Source organism: Camelina sativa, chromosome 15, assembly GCF_000633955.1.
Source record: "Camelina sativa cultivar DH55 chromosome 15, Cs, whole genome shotgun sequence".
NCBI classification, from domain to species: Eukaryota; Viridiplantae; Streptophyta; class Magnoliopsida; order Brassicales; family Brassicaceae; genus Camelina; species Camelina sativa.
The window spans coordinates 784,898-804,128 of NC_025699.1; the positions used below are offsets into that span (position 1 = coordinate 784,898).

The 19,231-nt window shown below is 34.8% G+C and overlaps 5 protein-coding genes across 5 annotated transcripts; 2 read left to right on the forward strand and 3 right to left on the reverse strand.

The window, feature by feature from the left end:
* Positions 1,954-6,599, reverse strand: LOC104744416 (homeobox-leucine zipper protein HDG8-like). Its single transcript, XM_010465474.2, has 10 exons — positions 6,474-6,599; positions 6,257-6,374; positions 5,958-6,149; positions 5,150-5,584; positions 4,905-5,009; positions 4,507-4,707; positions 4,236-4,416; positions 3,263-3,522; positions 2,962-3,057; positions 1,954-2,852 (listed from the first exon to the last, which is right to left on the reverse strand). The coding sequence occupies exons 1-10, from the start codon at positions 6,590-6,592 to the stop codon at positions 2,454-2,456; spliced, it is 2,106 nt and encodes a 701-aa protein (XP_010463776.1). The 5' UTR covers positions 6,593-6,599; the 3' UTR covers positions 1,954-2,453.
* Positions 9,395-10,382, reverse strand: LOC104744417 (universal stress protein PHOS32). Its single transcript, XM_010465475.2, has 4 exons — positions 10,180-10,382; positions 9,970-10,079; positions 9,759-9,877; positions 9,395-9,606 (listed from the first exon to the last, which is right to left on the reverse strand). Exons 1-4 carry the CDS (start codon positions 10,352-10,354, stop codon positions 9,534-9,536), a joined length of 477 nt encoding a protein of 158 aa, XP_010463777.1. The 5' UTR covers positions 10,355-10,382; the 3' UTR covers positions 9,395-9,533.
* Positions 11,608-12,066, reverse strand: LOC104747977. The gene has a single exon (XM_010469680.1). The coding sequence runs from the start codon at positions 11,995-11,997 to the stop codon at positions 11,608-11,610; it is 390 nt and encodes a 129-aa protein (XP_010467982.1). The 5' UTR covers positions 11,998-12,066.
* LOC104744418 lies at positions 14,410-15,189 on the forward strand. The gene has a single exon (XM_010465476.1). It carries the CDS (start codon positions 14,609-14,611, stop codon positions 15,146-15,148), a length of 540 nt encoding a protein of 179 aa, XP_010463778.1. The 5' UTR covers positions 14,410-14,608; the 3' UTR covers positions 15,149-15,189.
* On the forward strand, positions 16,266-17,365 carry LOC104744420 (stress response protein NST1-like). Its single transcript, XM_010465477.1, has 3 exons — positions 16,266-16,808; positions 16,895-16,980; positions 17,069-17,365. The coding sequence occupies exons 1-3, from the start codon at positions 16,349-16,351 to the stop codon at positions 17,363-17,365; spliced, it is 843 nt and encodes a 280-aa protein (XP_010463779.1). The 5' UTR covers positions 16,266-16,348.

The following is a 19,231-nucleotide window of genomic DNA, read 5'->3' on the forward strand; positions in this document are numbered from 1 at the left end:
ATCAATGAAATTGTTTGCCTGAATATTCTTTTTTGTCGTTTATGATATTAGTTTTGTTATAATTCTATTAAATTATGTCACTTTTACTTTAGTTTTAGACCTCCAAAAACTCTAGGATGACACTACTAATTAGTGATACAACTAATTCAAGAACCCAGTGATCAAGCTGGACCGGATCAATCTAGTATATATCGAAAAGCATGAATTATATATATATATATGGTTTTATCTCAAAAATACATATTACCGGCCGAAAAAACCAGTTTAATCTCCTTGCCAATGGTGTGGAGGCTCTACTTTGGGCCATCGAGTGTCTCCTTGCCAATGGTGTGGTTTGCCAGCGTTTCGAGACGGACTGCACAAAACTAATAACGATGATTCAAGCTCCTGAGGATTGGCCGGCTTTTTCTAATATTCTAGGCGACTTCCTTATGCTACGGGCCGGTTTTCTGCTCTTCTCCTTGTCCAAGATTCCTCGCACGACAAATTTGAAGGCGGATTGTCTTGCTCGATCATCTTGTTCTTTAATTTCTGCAATTGTCTTTGTAAACTTTTCTCCTCTGATTTGGGGTACTAATCTTGGAATTTTTTTCTAGTTAGTGTTTGGTTAAACAAAAAACCAATTTAATTCATGATTGAACGCCATGCTAATTGACTATCTTAGCTATTGAACACAAGTAATTTATAATTTATCAAATCAAACTAGTTCATTATTTAACACAATGACCATGGAAAAAAATGATTTGGCTCGCGTTTAAGCAAAACAAATTGTTCAAGTTTAAGCAAACTTTAACCCAGTCCAATACATCAACGCAAACAATATCGTAAATAATCTTACGTGACATCAAAATACATACCTAGGAATCTAGAATAGCCAACATAATCATAATTTGTTTTTACCAAAATTTAAATTCAACGACTCTTTCTATATTTGAAGGTCACACATAGAAACCAACGGCTATAATTTTGAATTGGATTCACCAAAACCAGACCTAAGTCATCCAGTCTGGTTTCTTCTAATTACCGTCAATCTTTTTTCCTTCTTTTTTTCCCACACTGTTTCTTAAAATCTTTTTTGTTTCATTCTAATTACCGTCTGACAAGAAAAAAAAATATATACCGTACGTTAAACTTAACGGATGTTATTTTCCATCAACTTGAAAGTGACAAATGATGAGTATAATTGTGAAATTTTTATGTATAGTTTTTCTAAAAAAAAAAATATGTATTTAGGACATTTCATTATTATTCTTAGTGAAAATAACTTAAATTGTGGTGTGTTTTATATAAAAAACAAAATTTACTTATAGTATTATGGTTAAAATCCATCTTCAAACCATAGTTACTCATAGTATTATGGTTATTAAATACATTTTTTTTACGTCAATAATTTACTCATAGATTTCTTTTTCTTTTTAAAAAGAATTATGAGTAAAAATATCATAACCAAACAAAACCCAAAAAGAAAAAAAAAATAAACTCGTATAAAAAAAGAAGGGTTGTGTGAAGTAACCTTAGTGCAGTGGCAGGAAGTAAGTCCATTTGTAGAAGACACCATCACATCCGGGATCGAGTCCCGGCTCCTACGAATGTAGGAATTTGGCTAATGGACCGGCCAGTTGTGGCCCAAAGGTTGAAAAAAAGGTTGTTTTATTATTATTAATTATTATCATAAATCGGTCTGTAATAATACTGACCAAAAATATCTTAAATCATGTCCTTAAAATAATTAGAGACAAACACCGAGAATGAAGATCAGAGGTTCAAAAGATCATCAACTGCTCGATTTCCTTGCAAGAAAGAATAAATCCTTCATACCCTATGGTGCCATAATCGGCTTAGGATGAAGGTCTTTTTTTTGTTTGTGAATCAGGATGATTGGAAACTTGATGGCTGGTGAAGACAGATTCAGAAGAGCGTGTTTTGCTGCTGGGTCTAAAGCCTCTTGCTGTGTCATCAGTTCGGACGATTCAACCTTGTTGGTTTTTGGATCTCTCTTTATTCATGTCCGGAGAAATCTGCAAAAGGATTTAAGGTGGTGATTCTGAAGAGTAGCTGATTTCAGAGAATCCATTCTGGATTCGATCAAAGGTCAGCCATGGTGGTGATGGCGGTGACGAGTCCAAGACGAGTCAAGACCGAGTCGGGGATGAGTTCAATGCGTCTTCCACCTCCCAACTTGCGTGACACACGTGTGACTACACGTGTCCATTTTTGGCCAAATGATTATCTTTGTAATTTATGTTTGTTGGACCACTAATGGGCTTTTATGTTGTTGGGCTTATGTTTCACTACTGTATCTTTACCCAGTTTAGGGTTTTAATGAAATATGATTGTCGACAAAAAAAAATTAATAATTATACCAAAAGTCATAAAACCCCCCAAAAAGAATGGACTTAAACAAAACAAGAATGAAAACAGAAGAGAATCTTCCACACAGCATATTCTCTCACTCAAAACTGATCAGGACAGTTGAGCAAACCTTTGATCCTTTGAACAGTTGAGCTGATCAAAGCACTCACTGTATCCACCGACCTCTCATTCACCTCTCTCGACCTACTGGTCCTGCCAGAGACAAGGATCTGGAAGGCCAGCGTGAGTAAGGTTCCGCCGTCCTCCACAGTCGATCGTCGGCCGTCGCTTGAGATGATGAAACCAGAAGGAAGGATTGGAATATCGGAAATTTTGACGTCCGCGCCGGAGAGAGTGGTATCCATTGTAGCCATGTCCATAGGAGCGTACACCAGCATGCCTCCTAAGGCGTCCATGTAGCAATCTTGCAGCATTAACATGTCGTCCTTGTCTGACTCTTGTGCTATCATCTTGCCATTATTATTCTCTTCTTGCGTTGGCTGAAATGTAGATTATATACACACGCACGACGATTAAAGATTATTAGAGTAATATAATATGCCAATAAACGCTTAATTATATAAAAAGTCGTTCAGAAGAGATATATACATGTACCCGGAGGATGCTTAAGCAGTTGGTTTCACTTGATCCGGTGGCAATGCGCGCGATCTCAGTGACTACGGTCCCATAGGCAAGAACATCCCACTGTTACACGTAATTAAACGTTTTTTTATGTGTGTGTTAGTACGTTCTTTAAGACATGCAACAGTAAGAGACATGCAATTTAGTAAACCAAAATCCCTAATCAAAATCTGGACTGATTAACTAGTACTAGTTTCACGTATCAAAGCTCACAAAATATGATGATCATACGTACAGATTAAGAAAGAGATAGAGAAAAGAAAGGAACCTGCTGACGAGTGTCGAGTTTCCGGAGGATGTCGAAGACTTGCACAGGAGGGAGAGGGATTCTTAGAGACGAAGCAGCACTAACAATTAAACCGGGTGGTTGACCGGCCTCGAGGTTCATCCGCATCGAGACTCTCACTCCACATTTCGACTGCTGCGGAAAGTCAACTTTTCCGGACATGGTCAACATTTCGTTGAAATTCATTATCATTCTCTCACCTAATTTCAGTACTCTCCTCCTTTCTTCTCCTGTCCTTATGACTGCCAAAATATTAATAACTTGATCAGACGCCACATTATTGTAGAAACTATACGTAAATAAACAATAACTAATGTAATAACGTAAAGTTGCATGTCTTTCGGTCTGAACCTAGAGATACGTAATATAAAATTATCCGACCAGCGCTTAACATTTTTTAGCTGGTGGCACTGATATGTATTTATTATATATGACCTATGACCTTCCATAATCCAATTTTTTTTACAAAAAATTTCAAACTTCAAAAATTAAAATCAAGATTAGATGAAGCAAATAAAATAAAATAAAAATTTGTGACAATATTTATAAATATGTCATACTTTTATAAAAATAATAAATAATATCGCAAAAAAAATTTGTTTCTAAAATTAAAAATTAGAAAACTCAATTTGGGAAATAAATTTAGGTATACATGGAAAAAAATATTTTTTTATATGCTTTTATGAGTTAGTATATTCATCCATTTGAAGATTAAAAACTTCCGTGTTTTTGTCATTCAAATTTTGACTTGCAAAATTTTTAAAAAATTTCTTTTATAGAAATGGAAGAAAATGTTGACTAAAGTTTTTTTTTTAAGAACATGTTGGTAAATTCGATTATAATCAAAATGATACAATCATACCACTCAAATCAAGTGATAAAAAAGATAACATATTTTAATTAACTTTCACAATTTGAAGTCATTATTTTAGTTCGTGGTAAAGATGATACGTACCTTCGCTCCAGTCACTTGCAGGAAGGGTTAGGTAGGAGGTGAGAGCCATCCTCTCACACATTCTCTCAAGTGTAGCAATCCAACGCTTAGCTCCGTAGCCTGACCCGCCGCTTAAAAGCTCTCTATAGATTTTGTGTGCATCCAGTTTATGGGCCACTTCCACATGCTCAATCCACATTACCTGTAATATTTGATAGCATCAGTCAAATGCAATATATAAAATGTCATTTATGAGTTCGACCAAGAGACCATGGAGATCAGAGAGATATACCTTCGACTGAGCATTGGGCAAGGACTGGATGAGACAACCAGAAGGACGTTTGTAACATGAAGCATTGAAAAAGTCAAAGTCAACGTTATGTGACACGTCAGCAATAATCCAGAGCCCTTTACTGATCTCTTGCCAGCACCTCACGATCATGAACTCCCTTGGTGGCACTAGCGGCGACAGAATGTGTAGTTGCTCCCACATCTATCAAATTTCATTCACGTTTGAAACATCAAATGATGAGTATACATGTTATCATACAAAATGTTTTGCCCATATTAGATTTCTACGTGCAGGATTGTGCGTCTTTAAACAAAATAATCCCTAATTTTGATTGAACGGTAATGAAAACTGTAAGTTGGTTACGTAAATAATGGTTCCAATATAAAAATAATTCTCACCACTCGCAAAATATTGCAGTTTTCTCTAATGGGAAGCTCCGACCCGAGCACATATAGCGTCTTGGCCTTGTTCACCATCGTTGGAAAAAGCTCTTTCCATTTCTCCTACAATAAACAAGTAACATTTTTATATTTAACTTATTCATCATCATTAGTTCCATCCAACCCTTAATTTAGGACAAACCAACGTGTCTTAAAGTCAAAACGTAATATTTTTTCCTAGAGACGACAAATCGAATACATACCGCATCTAAGAACATTTCAATCAAGTTAGTAGCTTCTATTGGAACCACCGTGACATCTTTGGAAGACTCGACATGGGCACTCGTGCTCCTGAACTTTTTGACAGCGTTCGAGAACTTTTCATAGTTCTCTGAATCAATCAAATCTGTGCCATCGATAGACGACTTAACCCAAAATTGTTCCTCACTAAAAAACAGCCGCTTGAGCTCTTCAACCGCACTTGCCGCGGTTTCAGACAACAAGCTTACATCCATTTGGGATATTGGTTGTGGTTGGATGGGTTGAGAAGTTGGTGGTCCGAATGAGCTAAACGGGTCGAACATATTGCTTGGGTTGATTCCGTAAGAGGAGATGTGTTGGGTAGGAACAGAAGCAAATGAGTCCCCCACGGTCGGTCGTTTGGACATGTTGGATAGGAAATGGGAGATTTTGTCACGCTTCACATTAAAGTAAATAATTATATAGTGGCGTATGTGTACATGTATATAGATTCACAAGCAATATATATAATTTTTATTATGTTTTCCAAATATTTTTATTATGTTTTCCAAATAGCGTTTTGAAAAAAAAGATTAGTACAGTTTTGTTTGTAAATTTAAATGAAAAAATATGATGAATAATTATATAGTGGCGTATGTGTAAATGTATATAGATTCACAAGCAATATATATAATTTTTTATTATGTTTTCTAAATAGCGCTTTGAAAAAAAAGATTAATATAATTTTATTTGTAAATTTAAATGAAAAATATGATGATTAGTCAAATTAATAAAACATCCAAAATATATATATATATATTATATGAATACCTGCTCTTTCAGACGAACGTTTTCCAAAAGCAGCTTTTGGAAATTGACTGCGCGTTTCTCTCGGCCAAAAGGAGGACCTCCACAATCTGGACACAATACACTACTTAATGCCCCGAATATAGCTTCGTTCTCACTTTTGAGAATTTCGTTTTCTCTATGAAGTGATAAGTTTTCGGCTCTTTCCTCTTGGGCCTATAGCATATGAAAAAATAGATTATTTATTATTAAATATCAATGGGTTAAAATATATTAAGAAATTATTGAAGAGTATTTTAAAAAGGATTTTTCAAGATGAATACTTTGCATTGAGTCCTTTTGTTTTGAAACCAAAACTTGACTTGGTCAAGCCTAAGTTTCAACTCTTCACACAACTGTTGTCGCTGTGCTTCGTCTGGATGAGGACATTCCATAAAAAAACTTGATACAATTTCAAGAAATCAAAATTAATGATTGTAATATTAAAAAATATCATAAGTTTTTTATCGAAAATGTATAAATAAATAATAAAGGTTTTACGCTTCAAGTCCTTGGATCTGTTGAGGGGTATGGCGATGACCGGTCCTCTTCCCGCTTTGATTGGAGTCTTCCGAAGCATATTGTTCATTGCATGAGCTCCCACTACCATCATTCTCCATTTTCTTCTTCTCAAAAAAAAAAATATTTGTGTTTACGAACAATTTTTATTTTTCTCAATGCACAAGTTAATCAGTATTTATAGGGGAACTATAAAAAAGTACATTATATCATAAATGGGAAGAAGGGGAAAAGATAGATATTACCATTGGAATGGGTAGAATTATATATTAAAAGGTCTAGATTTAATTATATGTTCAAAGATAATATTTAATTCCAGTATGTATTAGAGATATAAATCATATAATTTGTATACAATGTATTGGGGTAAGATTTGCTTTCTATATATTATTGGTCGAATTATTTTTGGGGGTGAACTCAAACCAATCACACATACATTTTTCTCTCTATTTAGTTTACAATTGTGAAATTTCTTTTTTATTAAAATTAAATATATGTATTGTAAGATTTAATATTACACTTTAAAACTTGTATATAATAATTGTATAATTTAATTATTATTTTTTTTATTAATTTTTTAATCTGCAGGGCCTATAGATCACCTAATTATAACCACACTATTTATTATCCATAAATTTATATATAATATGAAAATGCAAAGTGTTAATCTCTAGTGTCAACTGTCAACTAAAATTTTTAATTTTTTTCTGTCATATTTGAAATTTTTACAGAGAAAAAAGCATGTAGACATATTTTATTTTATACAAAATATTGTGTTTAAAATTTTTTGTTAAAAATAAAATAAAGTTAATTTTTTAGTTAAAAATAAAATAAATGAAGAATTACTGTTTAAAATATTAATCAATTGGTTTTAATCCTATTTTAATATGTAAATTATTTTATAAATTAGGAGGATGGAAAGATATCATCAACTTCATGCAGAATAGAAATATGAATCTATTGTAAAATATATTTTTTCTAAACAATGTACCCAATTCAACAACTTGCAAATACTAAGAAATAAATTTTGAGAAAATCCAATGAAACATTATGAAGACGCGTATTGCATGAGGAAAGAAATATTTTATATTCGGTCTTTCTATATTATTTTTTATAATAAAATTTATTATTTGTAAGACTTATCCTCGGAAAGCAACGTCAGATTTACTTCTCTATTATGTATTTTCTCACTGCAATGTCAGATTTATATCTCTACTTATGTAATAAATTGTTTTCAAATGTTCTGCATATTGACTTTATAATTTTTTTTGATTTAATATCATTAAAATTATTTGCCCGAATATTCTTTTTTGTCGTTTATGATATTAATTTTTGGAGGTCTATATAAATTATGTCACTTTTAATTTAGTTTTAGACCTCCAAAAATTCTAGGATGACACTACTAATTAGTGATACAACTAAGTCAAGAACCCAGTTCAAGCTGGACCGGATCAATCTAGTATAGATCAAAAAGCATGAATTATATATATATGGTTTTATCTCAAAATTACATATTACCGGCCGAAAAAACCAGTTTAATCTCCTTGCCAATGGTGTGGAGGCTTTACTTTGGGCTATGGAGTGTCTCCTTGCAAATGGTGTGGTTTGCCAGCATTTCGAGACGGACTGCGCAAAACTAATAGTGATGAATCAAGCTCCTGAGGACTGGCCGGCTTTTTCTAATATTATAGACGACTTTCTTATGCTACGGACCGGTTTTCTACTCTTCTCCTTGTCCAAGATTCCTTGCACGGCAAATTTGAAGGTGGATTATCTCGTTTGGTCGTCTCGTTCTTTAATTTCTGCAATTTCCTTTGTAAATTTTTCTCCTCCGGTTTGGATTACTAATCTTGGAATTTTTTTCTAGTTAGTGTTTGGTTGAAAAAAACCAGTTTAATCCATGATTGAACGCTATGCTAATTGACTATCTTAACTATTGAACACAAGTAATGTGTAATTGATCAAATCAAACTAATTCATAATTTAACACAGTGACCATGGACAAAAAAATGATTTGGCTGGCCGTTCAAGTTTAAGCAAACTTTAACCCAGTCCATATTACATCAACGCAAATAATATCGTAAATAATCTTACGTAACATCAAAATACATATCTAGGGATCTAGAATAGCCAACATAATCATAATTTGTTTTTACCAAAATTTAAACTCGACACATAGAAACCAACAACTATAATTTCGAATTGGATTCACCAAAACCATCTGATTAATTTTAATCAGTTATGACAATTGTTCTTCCACCCAAAACCTAATCTCCATTGTTCACTTTCTTTGCTTTGCCCATATTTTCTTCATGAATGCACAAATTTCCAAATCAGTCACTAACCGAAGAATGAAAATTTAATTTCCAACGGTCTCATTCAAGATTCGATCTTCTTTCTCCTTTAGTTTACACGAGATTGTCAACAACTGGATCGAAAAGCATAGTTTTATAAAGATTTCAGTCCAAAAATAAAAGTTTTCAGAAAAACCAAATTTATCCGATCAGATCATGATCCAACACAATGACCTGAGGCTACCCATCTCGGCTATGTTTATAAGCCCACTTTGATAAAGTCCAACTAGGTCATGATCGTACCTACTGATATTATCTTTTAACTAACGGATTAGTCTTGATCGATTGTTATCCATCTAAAACCAAAATTGCATTTTGGAAAGTTATTCTTTACAGATACGTAGATCTGTAGACTTCCAACTTTCTACTTATTGGAATTAACTCGAACTTTCTAACATTGGAATTTAAACTTTATAAACAGAGCCAATTTATTAATGTTTATTGAATCATGATTTAATGTTCTAAATTCTAACTCGAAGTTTCTTATAAATAGCTAATTGATGTGTTTTTTTCATTTGATCATTCCTTCGTTCTGATACAAAACGCTAGTATTAATAATAAAAGTAGTAAATTTCATTTATTGATTACACACACTAATCAGTTTCACAGATTTGCAAAATATCTAAACAATGCATGAGTGCCACACGTGCATTAACTTGGTCGAATTAAAGGACAAGAGAGGCTTTAATTAGCCCTTAACAACTGTGACTGGACATGTTGCATTTGTCACTACATGATTGCTCACACTACCCAGCAACATCCTACAAAATACGAAAACATATAAAATATGTAGTTAGTAGTACTAATTAAAACTATAGACGCGTATCGATAAATATAGAGGTGCTCAACTTAGGTATTTTTAACCAAAATGTAATGAAACTAGACTACAATAGTTAAAGAGTGATAAACTTACCTTTTGAGAGGACCCAAACCTCGACTGCCAAGAACAATGGAATCGAGTTTTAAATTTTCGACGGCATCACAAAGTTTCTCCCTTGGATCTCCCCAATACACCTTAGCAACTACCTTCACCTTTAATTTGTAATTTTGAGTTCAAAATAAAATGATTTAACATTTTAACATCATTATATGAAAGAAGTATGATATTAAAATACTAATTTTACCTTTTTAGCCCTGGAGAGAGTATCAAGAACATCAAGAACCTCAGGATCGTAAGCAAGTCCATACTGTTTAGAGAAATTAACCTCTCTAAATTCCTCCAGAGGAACCAGCGCTGCAATAATCATTTTTTTTGTAAATTTAAAAGATCAACATGCAAATTTCTTATCATAATAATATGAAACAAAATTTAAGAGATCATGTATAGTAAATACGTGAACCGGTGTCCTCGAAGAGGATTTTGCGGGTATGATCGGCGTTTTGTGGTTGGACGTGGATCAAGATGACGGTGTCGCCGTCTTCAAGAAGATTCTCAGCTGTCCAACGGAGAGCTAATTTGCTCGTTGGAGAATAGTCCATTCCCACTCCCACCGTACGTACCTTTCCCATCTCTCTCTCTCTCTATCGATGATTTCTATGTGGAAATTGTTTACGGTAGTCTAATGTATATATAACCGGTCCGGTTTGATGGTTTGGACTTTTGGAGAATATTGGCGCACATAGAATTCGAGATATTTTAATGATTGTATTTTTCTTTTTAGACTTGTGTTTGAATTGTGATGGGGGAGATTCTTGAAGCTACTAGGTCTCTCTCTCTCTTGATTCTTTTGTTAATGACTCATTATGACTCTTTAAAATAAAAATAAAACAGTGATATTCAAAGTGATAAAAACATCATTTTCATTTTTTCAGTACATTTTACTTTTTTTTTTCTCTTCGCATAACATATCATTCACGTCATATAATACATAGTGTTTCTTCTAGAAACTATACATTGGTGTCCAATGTTGTATAAAGATATTTAATATTGAAAATTTTGATTTTCAGTAATGTGAGCGAGTAAGTTGATTTTTTTTTCCTTAAATAAATAGAACTATTGTAACTAAATTTTTTTAATCCGAATCTTAAATCGTGCGCTGATATGAAGGCCAGAAGATTCAAGATATGTATGCATACGATACGACGTAGTGTATTAGTGAATTCTCTTTAATTACTTCACTTGCTCTCAAAGAAAATAATATTCTTTGGCAACTTTTCGCAAAGGCGAATTTTATTCTTCAACTTTCCTTCTTTTTTTTTTTTAGCCTTTTATTTATTTATTCACTAATTAATGGAATAGAGATACCAACATATCAAAACCAACTTTATTCTCTTAATTTCATGTGTAGAAAGAAGTACAGTACAATTTAAAAAAAAAATGATAGCTTGGAAAGAAAAAAGAAAAGAAAAAAAACTACTAGTTTAATCTTTAACTAAACAAAGTCTTTTGATCAAAAAAAAAAAGTAAACAAAGTCTAATCGGCGTAATTAAATAAGTAAACTAGAAAAGACACAATAACAAAGCTCTAAAATATATATACTAACAACGTAACGCCCTAAAATGAAATTGTAAACCCTTCTTGATTTAATCTTTGTAAAACACGTCTAAGTCATTGTAAACCATCTTAAAAGAGATGAAAATAAATCATTATGAAATTAAAATAATGATAACAATACCACCGATGGCGACAATCAAAATTTTCATTTAAACTTTAGAGATGAATTAAGTTCCTGACAAAAAAAAACATAATAATATAGAACAAAGAAACAACATAAAGGTTAAACAAGCACAGCTAAAATAGACCTAATAAAACAAATTTCGATTAATTATTAGTGCAATACTGATTGACGGAACTACTAAAGTAAGAACTGCTGAATGGTTTAAAAATGGCTTGTGTACAGTCATGGTCGATTTCAAGGATCGCCTTGCAACATTCTGGTCCTATCATGATTTGACGGTTAAAGAATGACCCGAAGATTTCGGCCAGGCAGGCTTCTCCGTCTCCTAGGTCTGGAAAACACCTCCTAGCTAACTCGTCATCACTACTATTACCGCTACCGGCAATACTTCCGCCGAAGATGGAAGGAAGTGAGAATGGAAGTGGAAGCGGGAATGGAAACGGGAACAAGGACGATGCCGTTGTGGTTTGAGGCATAAGAGAAGATGAGAAGAGACTTAGAACGAGGATGAGAGTAATTGGTGATCTCATCATGATGAAGAAGAAGAAGAAGCAAATGCTAATTACTAATTAACATATATGAGTGATTGATATTTAGTGGTTTTTGATGCTTTGACTGGTTAAGTCTTGAAAGGTTCTATTAGGGTTTTGTATATATAACAGAGAAAAATAATTAAAAATCTTAGAAATATAGAGGAATTAGATCTTTTAGTTACACTAAAAACTAAAAAGATATGAAAGATCTGTTAGTTAAGATTCTAGTGTTTCATTCGTTTGATTTGTTTGGACTAGCTTGCTTTAATTGTTGAAGCGAAAGCTTTACAGGTGACAAGTTATTTACAGAAAACTAAAGCATATCGAATGTATATAAATTTGTAAATGTGTTTTTAAACCTACACGATTAATTGTCTTCCAATTTAAGATTACGATTGTCTACATATATATAGAGATGATACTGCGTTGAAGCAACATTAGCATAATCATTATAAGTTTATAACGGTGTTAACGGAACCGTCGCGTCATTAAAGTCAAAAGTTTTCTTAATGTTAGTAGATTTAAACCGAAAGCACAAAATGATCAAGAAGTGATCGAGCGTTGATCCCACGCGTGTGTATGTTCATATTACCATCATATCGTGTGATGAGATGAGGTTAATTAACAACTGGAACTGGAAGTAATAAAGCAATACAATAAGTTTTGCGTCCTTTGCTTCCACACTTTGAGCCGCGTTGTATAAAATGGTAGCTTCGTTGACTCTAGCGCATTAAAATAGTTTTCTTCTAATTTTAATAAATTTAAGTTATTGACTTTATGCACTTTCTATCATCTACTTTTTTATTTATATGTTTAAAACACTAGTAAAAAACGTTCATATAGTTACGGAATTTTGTTACGAGAATAGTTGTAGGAAACTATTACTACAGATTGTTACTACTTAGTGACTAATAAGTTGGGAAAAAAAATTGTAGCTAAAATGTCACTAAATGTGGGTATTTAGTTACTGAAAGTGTCAATTTAAATCTGTATGAAATTTGTGACATAGTTTGTGACAAAACATGTTATAGGTAATGAAAAAAAAAAGTAAAATAATGAAAATATAAGTGTAACAATCTGCTATTAATTAAAATAATGAAAATATAAGTGTAAAATATTTGCCTTATAAGTCTTACTTAAAATCAAATCTAATATTTTTTAGATCCTAAACCCTCAATATCAAAATTATAACATTAAATGAGAGTAAATTACCAAAATTTTATAACAAAAAAAAAGAATTTTCTTATTGGCTAATAAAAAATGGCAAGGATTGTCCTTTGGTTTATCATCCACCATTGATTCAGTTTAATCTAAGGAACAGAAATCATCTCTTGTTTTCTTTCTCTTCTTGTGGTCATCGTGTCTTTCCTTCACTTTTGAGAAAATCAATTTTTCTTTTTCTCATCTTCTCTCTTTCCATTGTCGATTCAACAGATTCTTCTAAGTGATTCCAGGCTTAGAAACACAGAATATGTCTGGAGCTGTTGTTTTGGTTTGTCACCTTCTCTCTCTCTCCTTCTTAATGTGTTTTAATTATTTCTTTGATTTGTATTTTAGGTTTCATCGACAGATCTGAAGAATCAATGTCAACAGCGATGTCGGAGGTGGTGGATCTGAAGACCCTAGTGTCAACAATGACATCGGAGGTGGTGGATCTGAAGACCCTTGTGTCATGGCGTCGGAGATGGTGGTGGAAGTGAAGGACCACCGAAGATGCTCGCACCTTTTACCACCGCCACTACGTTTTGAAGCTTCCGCCAGTTCACCACCAATACATCTCGGCCGCCGCCATCGTTTTGTTCTCCGTTCCAATAGTTGTATAGATATATATTTATTCTACATATAATATAATGAATTTAAGAAACAAATAAAACCTATTATTAATTTCTTTTTCTAATTATATTTTTTTAAATTTTTTTTTAGCATTTTCCTACAAATTGTGTAGTCTCTAATTTGTAGCACTTTGCGACACTTAGTCACGATGAAAAACTTTGCTACTACCAAATAGTTACTAACATTTTTTGTCGCAAATTTGTAACTAATTTTTTTTGCTACAAAAATCATGAGATAACTACAAAATTATTAGTAACTATATGACAAGTTTTTACTAGTGAAAGTAGAACACTCTGTATAAACAAAGAGAAAAACATTTAGAAAGTTTCAGAAAATATTAAAACATCATATTTTTGAGGGTATATCTCCCCACCAAAATAGAAAATTCCACATATCAAGTTTTTTTTTTATCATAAAATATGCAGTAAACAAAGAAACTAATTACGTGAACTGATAAGATTTAATTGTCTCTTTCTAATCATTACCTTTTAACGTGGAGTAAAATGAGAAACAATGCCCATATATACACAAAGTGTTAAAGACGCGGATTCAACTATCTCTTCTTAATGTCAACCTCCCTATATTGTTGCAACGCTGTCCATCTTCACCATATTTTATAGAAACTTATATTTGTTATTCTAATCATTAAATCTTTAACCTTGTAATTTATATATATAGTAGTTCCGTTTGTCTCTTCTTCGATCTTCTCAAAATCAGGTTTATCTCATCTTTCGATCTCTCGATAGTATAGTGATTAACAGTTTTAACACTCAACAATATGGGGAACTACGCTTCATGCGTTCTATACGAAACGACACCGTCGTCTCAGTCGTCATCTTCAGTATCATCGTCGTCGGCTAAAGTGATTCTCCCGGACGGCGGAGTGCGTGATATCCACGCGCCAACAAAAGTAGCGGAGATCATGATGGAGATGCCAAGCTATTTCCTAGTCGACGCCAAATCCTTGAGAATCGGCGGGAAATTCATACCACTCGCCGCCGACGATGACCTTGACCTAAGTGGCTGCCATGTGTACGTCGCTTTCCCGATGACACGTGTCACTTCCGCAGCCAACTCATCCGACATGACTCGGCTCTACCTCGCTGGCAAGAAACGTGCCAAAAGCGTTGACAATAGGAGAGTGTCTCCGGATCAAGAGGAAGGTGATCATCATCATGACGTAAGGCTGATCGGACGACCGAAGCTGAATCTTGAAGACATAGAAGAGTTCTCGGCGGCGGAGTTTATTCATCGGATGTCTGTTTCCAAATCAAAGAAACCACAACTAGAGACAATAATAGAAGATCACGTGTTCTAATTATAACCAATTTTTAATACTACTATATATGTTTTTTCTCATTTTCTCTTCACCAACCAAGGTGCCTCATTTTAGTGTACGGAAGGAGCAATAGCCATTAGTCGAGAATTAGTAACTTAACGTGTGTTTTTCATTTGTGATAACTTTTTTTTTCCGTTTACGCAAATGTGTATATGTTTTTGTGTTAACCTGCAGATTAATGTGTGTTAATATAATCTTCTTTTTCATATGAACAAAAAGTCAAAAACAACAAATCTTTTATTACTTTATGATCAAGTTGCAAATCTTTTAGTAATGGGGTGTGTGTTGGAGTATATATGATCAAGTTGCAAATTAGCCGTTTTTAAGGAAACTGGAGATTAATCACATCCGTCTCTTACAAAGTTCGATGATGATTGATTGGGAAATTGAACGTGATTTAAGACTTCCATTAAAAGTACTTTAATTTGGGCTTGAAACCAGGTTTTGACCATATGTTGGGAAACCCTAATTTGACCTTGTTAATGGCGCTAAAAATACTCTGTTACTCTCTTTATTTATGGATACTACTATTTTTGTTTTTTTGCTAAAGATGTAAATATCATTAAAGATGAATTTAGAGGTTTTACAAAGAGAAACATTAACCAAAGCATCATTAGTCACTTGAGAAAGGATAAGACTTACGTCAGAGGTAACAAAAACATGAACCGGATTGCCAATTCTTACTTGGAAACATTGAAGACTGCAGATACAGAGAAAACATGATGATGACAAACCAAAAGGAGTGTCTTGTACGTATTACTCCACATCCTTTTGGTCTTACACAAACGTATTGGCTTTCAAAGCTTTTGTATAAGCACCAGCTCCACATGCCTTCACTAACTCCTTCGTTTCATTACGCAACTCCTCCTCCGGTTCAGAGAATAAGATGAAAAAGTTCGGTTTATTTAACCAGAGGTTATAAGAATTGAGATGCAAATTAACGTGTGCTGCATTAATAAAGATCTTCAAATTTAATAAAAAAATTCGTTACAACAAAAATATGTGCGACTGTCTATAAAATTTCGGACTAATATATATATTCTCATGGTACGCACGTCCTAGGAACTTCTTTTGTGATTACTTTTTCTTTAATTCTCTTTGCACGTATGTGTATATACGGACAATAACAATGATAAAGATCACAAGTATGGTTGTTAGAATCAAGATTCATAGGAGAACATGGCAAGATCGCTCAAGAAATCAGTCAAGTTGAGCCTAAGACATGTCCGGATCCGTTCTTCAACCATCAGGTTTAAACCAGAGTCTAGTTCCATAGAAAGAGATCAGAGAATCGAGTTTCTCGGAGGAGACAAGGGCATCGGAGAAGAGGAAAACGATGAGGGTAGCAGCAGCGAGTATGAAGAGTTTGAAGAAGAGGAAGAAGGAGAAGCAGGGGAAGCAGAGGAACAAGATGATGGGAAGAGTGTTGAGAGGGGTGGCGAAAGTGAAGGCGAAGAGACGGAAGCAGCGGTAGAAACGGCAGAGGCAGAGGCGGAGATCACTGAGGCCGGGAATAGAGTGATGGTGGTGGTGGATAAAGTGATTGCATCAACTGGAGCTCTTGAATGGGCTTTGAAGCATACATTACAATCACAAGACTATCTCTTTCTCTTATATTTCTCCAAACCTTTTAAAAAAGGTCATTTCTCTAATTTTACATCTCAATTAGCAATTTTGGCTTGACTTTTTTGAGATTGAAATTCTAAGGATTTCAATTTGCTATAGGCAAAAGGAAGAACCGGAAACAGGAAGTAAAGACTGATGAACTCGTCCACACTTTAAAGAAACTCTGCCAAACAAAACGACCCGGGGTGAGTCCATATCCTAACAAAAAGCGTTTTGTTGCGTTTCAAAACTGCTAAAATGTGATAGAATTTATCATGTCTATATAATAAACAGATGGAAGTTGAGATAAGAAGGCTAGAAGGTAAAGAGAAGGAGAAAGGAGAGAAGATAGTGGAAGAAGCTAAAGAACAACAAGTGAGTCTCTTAGTGGTCGGAGAAGAGAAGAAACCGCCGGTTTGGAGATTGTTGAAGAGATGGGGATGGAAGAAACGGCGAGGCCAAGCAGGAGTTCTCAAGTATTGCCTAGAGAAGGCTTCATGTATGACCATTGCGGTTAAACCAAAGAACCGTAAGCTTGGTGGTTACTTGATCACAACCAAACGTCACAAGAACTTTTGGCTCTTAGCTTGAATTTATTTTGGTTAAAGGTGATATTTTTTTTCTGTCTTTGCATATTGTCTTGATTTTTTTTTGTAGAGATTGATTTTAGTTTAGTTTTGTTATTGTTTAATTAAGACATGCGGCTATTAATGACAATTCTTTGAAATAAGAGCAAGACTGAGAGCCTAATGAGGCAGAAAGAGTATTCAGACACCATCTGAACTTAGATAGAACATAACACAAATTGCACTAGATAGATTTTTAATGATGAAAGAAACAACAAGCACACAATTCTAATTAAGCACATGGAGCTAGCTAGATAGAATTGTGTCACACATATAACCCGCCAGTGTTTTATTATTTGTGCATCACGATGGGCTGTATCCAGGAATTCGAAATCCGACCGTCATGAGGGAGTCTTGAGAAGGTCTGGTCGGCAATGTCGTAGAGAAAAAGCTGATTCCATTCAATGAAGTAGATGGAGTTGGGCTTAAGTCCGGGACACATGCTTGCAGGGACACAGAAAGGCTCGTTCTTTCCTATGAAAATGCAGAGATCTCCAATGTTGTCTTGGACATAAGTCTCCTCCTCTGTGGTTGGATCATGCATATACAACATAAACCACCTTGTCCCGGTTTTCACCTCCAGACGATCCAAGTCCAAGTCTCGCGTCTCCCAAGGGAACACGGGTTTCCCCTTACAGGTTAGCAAAGCATAATAGACAATGATGAATACATCGCCAGAGGGTGACTCCACCAAGTGTTTGGTCCGAGTGCACCTTCTCAGAAGCTCGAATTCATACTCTCCCATCTTTGGATGCTTTAAGGGTCTGCGTTGACGGAAATAAGTTAGGAAGGGGAAGCTAGGTTCGGCCATTTCCCTACCGTCCTTGCGGAAGAATGTATCAGTGGGAGGCGTGAGATAAAAGGTGGAATCTTTATTGGAGTAGAAAACGAATGAGCACGTGGATCGGTCGGAAATAGACAGCGCGTGGCGCCATTGGGAGTCACCGATTCTACAGCAGGAGACACTGTTTCCCTTGAAATTGACGGCCACGATACATTCTTCGTCAAGGTTTTCAGGGGAAGAGGAGAGAGAGACGTTACAAACCTGAGCAGTCGCCATGGATTCTGAAATGTCAGGAGTAACAAGCCTCGGGAGGGATATGACTTTGTGAGTGGATCTGGGAGCTGAGGGGTTGAACATGTTGGTGAGATGTACGGTTAGATCATCGTTGCTCATTCTGATCATCCAGCCACGAGAAGATCCGATGTTGCGTGAAAGGTAGATGCTTTCAGGGATCCTCTGGTCTGCTATCGTCACTCGTTTCTGATTCACTGGGTCGTACAAGTTGATGTTGGCTATTTTGTCTCCTCTGGTAGCGCGGGGACGGGCGGGAGCCTCTCTGATACCATCAAGTGGGAGTAGCATATATGGAGATGGTGATAAAGATGATGACGTCGTTTCCGTCATCAACAAGCGAACTCCTCTTCGTATCTGACATCGACAAATCACAACAAATTCATCAGTACACAGAAAAGAGAGGGAGGGAGGGGGATCGAACAACGAACCCTAATCCGCAGTTCTCCGACACCGGCTACGTTCGACATTCTTCTTTTCACCAAAAGCATGATTGTGTTATCCTCAACCTTCCTCCTCTGCCTCCCCCTCCAATTTAGGGTTTGCTTCAATACGAGATTGATTGCTTCGTTTATTGGCCACTTAGGTTGAGGAGCCCCACGTTTAATATGTTATTATTAAACCCTACACACTGTTTTTGCTCTTCTGTTCTGTTTTACTCGCAGAATCGATATGTTCAGAATACTTTTCATTGTATCTCATAGTATCTTAGAATATCACATTGATTGATTGAGCCAAAAAAAAAAAAAAAAAAAC

Bases quoted from the DNA above. Each gene is read 5' to 3' on its own strand.
- LOC104744416 (XM_010465474.2), bottom strand. From the start codon at position 6,592: ATGGAGAATGATGGTAGTGGGAGCTCATGCAATGAACAATATGCTTCG. The intron at 4,708-4,904 runs GTGAGAATTATT...GAAATTTGATAG, and splicing joins ACTGCAATATTTTGCGAGTG to ATGTGGGAGCAACTACACAT. The intron at 3,523-4,235 runs GTACGTATCATC...ATATTTTGGCAG, and splicing joins TGCAAGTGACTGGAGCGAAG to TCATAAGGACAGGAGAAGAA.
- LOC104744417 (XM_010465475.2), bottom strand. From the start codon at position 10,354: ATGGGAAAGGTACGTACGGTGGGAGTGGGAATGGACTATTCTCCAACG. The intron at 10,080-10,179 runs GTATTTACTATA...TGATTATTGCAG, and splicing joins CTTCGAGGACACCGGTTCAC to CGCTGGTTCCTCTGGAGGAA. The intron at 9,607-9,758 runs GTAAGTTTATCA...CGTATTTTGTAG, and splicing joins GGTTTGGGTCCTCTCAAAAG to GATGTTGCTGGGTAGTGTGA.
- LOC104747977 (XM_010469680.1), bottom strand. From the start codon at position 11,997: ATGATGAGATCACCAATTACTCTCATCCTCGTTCTAAGTCTCTTCTCA.
- LOC104744418 (XM_010465476.1), top strand. From the start codon at position 14,609: ATGGGGAACTACGCTTCATGCGTTCTATACGAAACGACACCGTCGTCT.
- LOC104744420 (XM_010465477.1), top strand. From the start codon at position 16,349: ATGGCAAGATCGCTCAAGAAATCAGTCAAGTTGAGCCTAAGACATGTC. The intron at 16,809-16,894 runs GTCATTTCTCTA...AATTTGCTATAG, and splicing joins CTCCAAACCTTTTAAAAAAG to GCAAAAGGAAGAACCGGAAA. The intron at 16,981-17,068 runs GTGAGTCCATAT...TATAATAAACAG, and splicing joins GCCAAACAAAACGACCCGGG to ATGGAAGTTGAGATAAGAAG.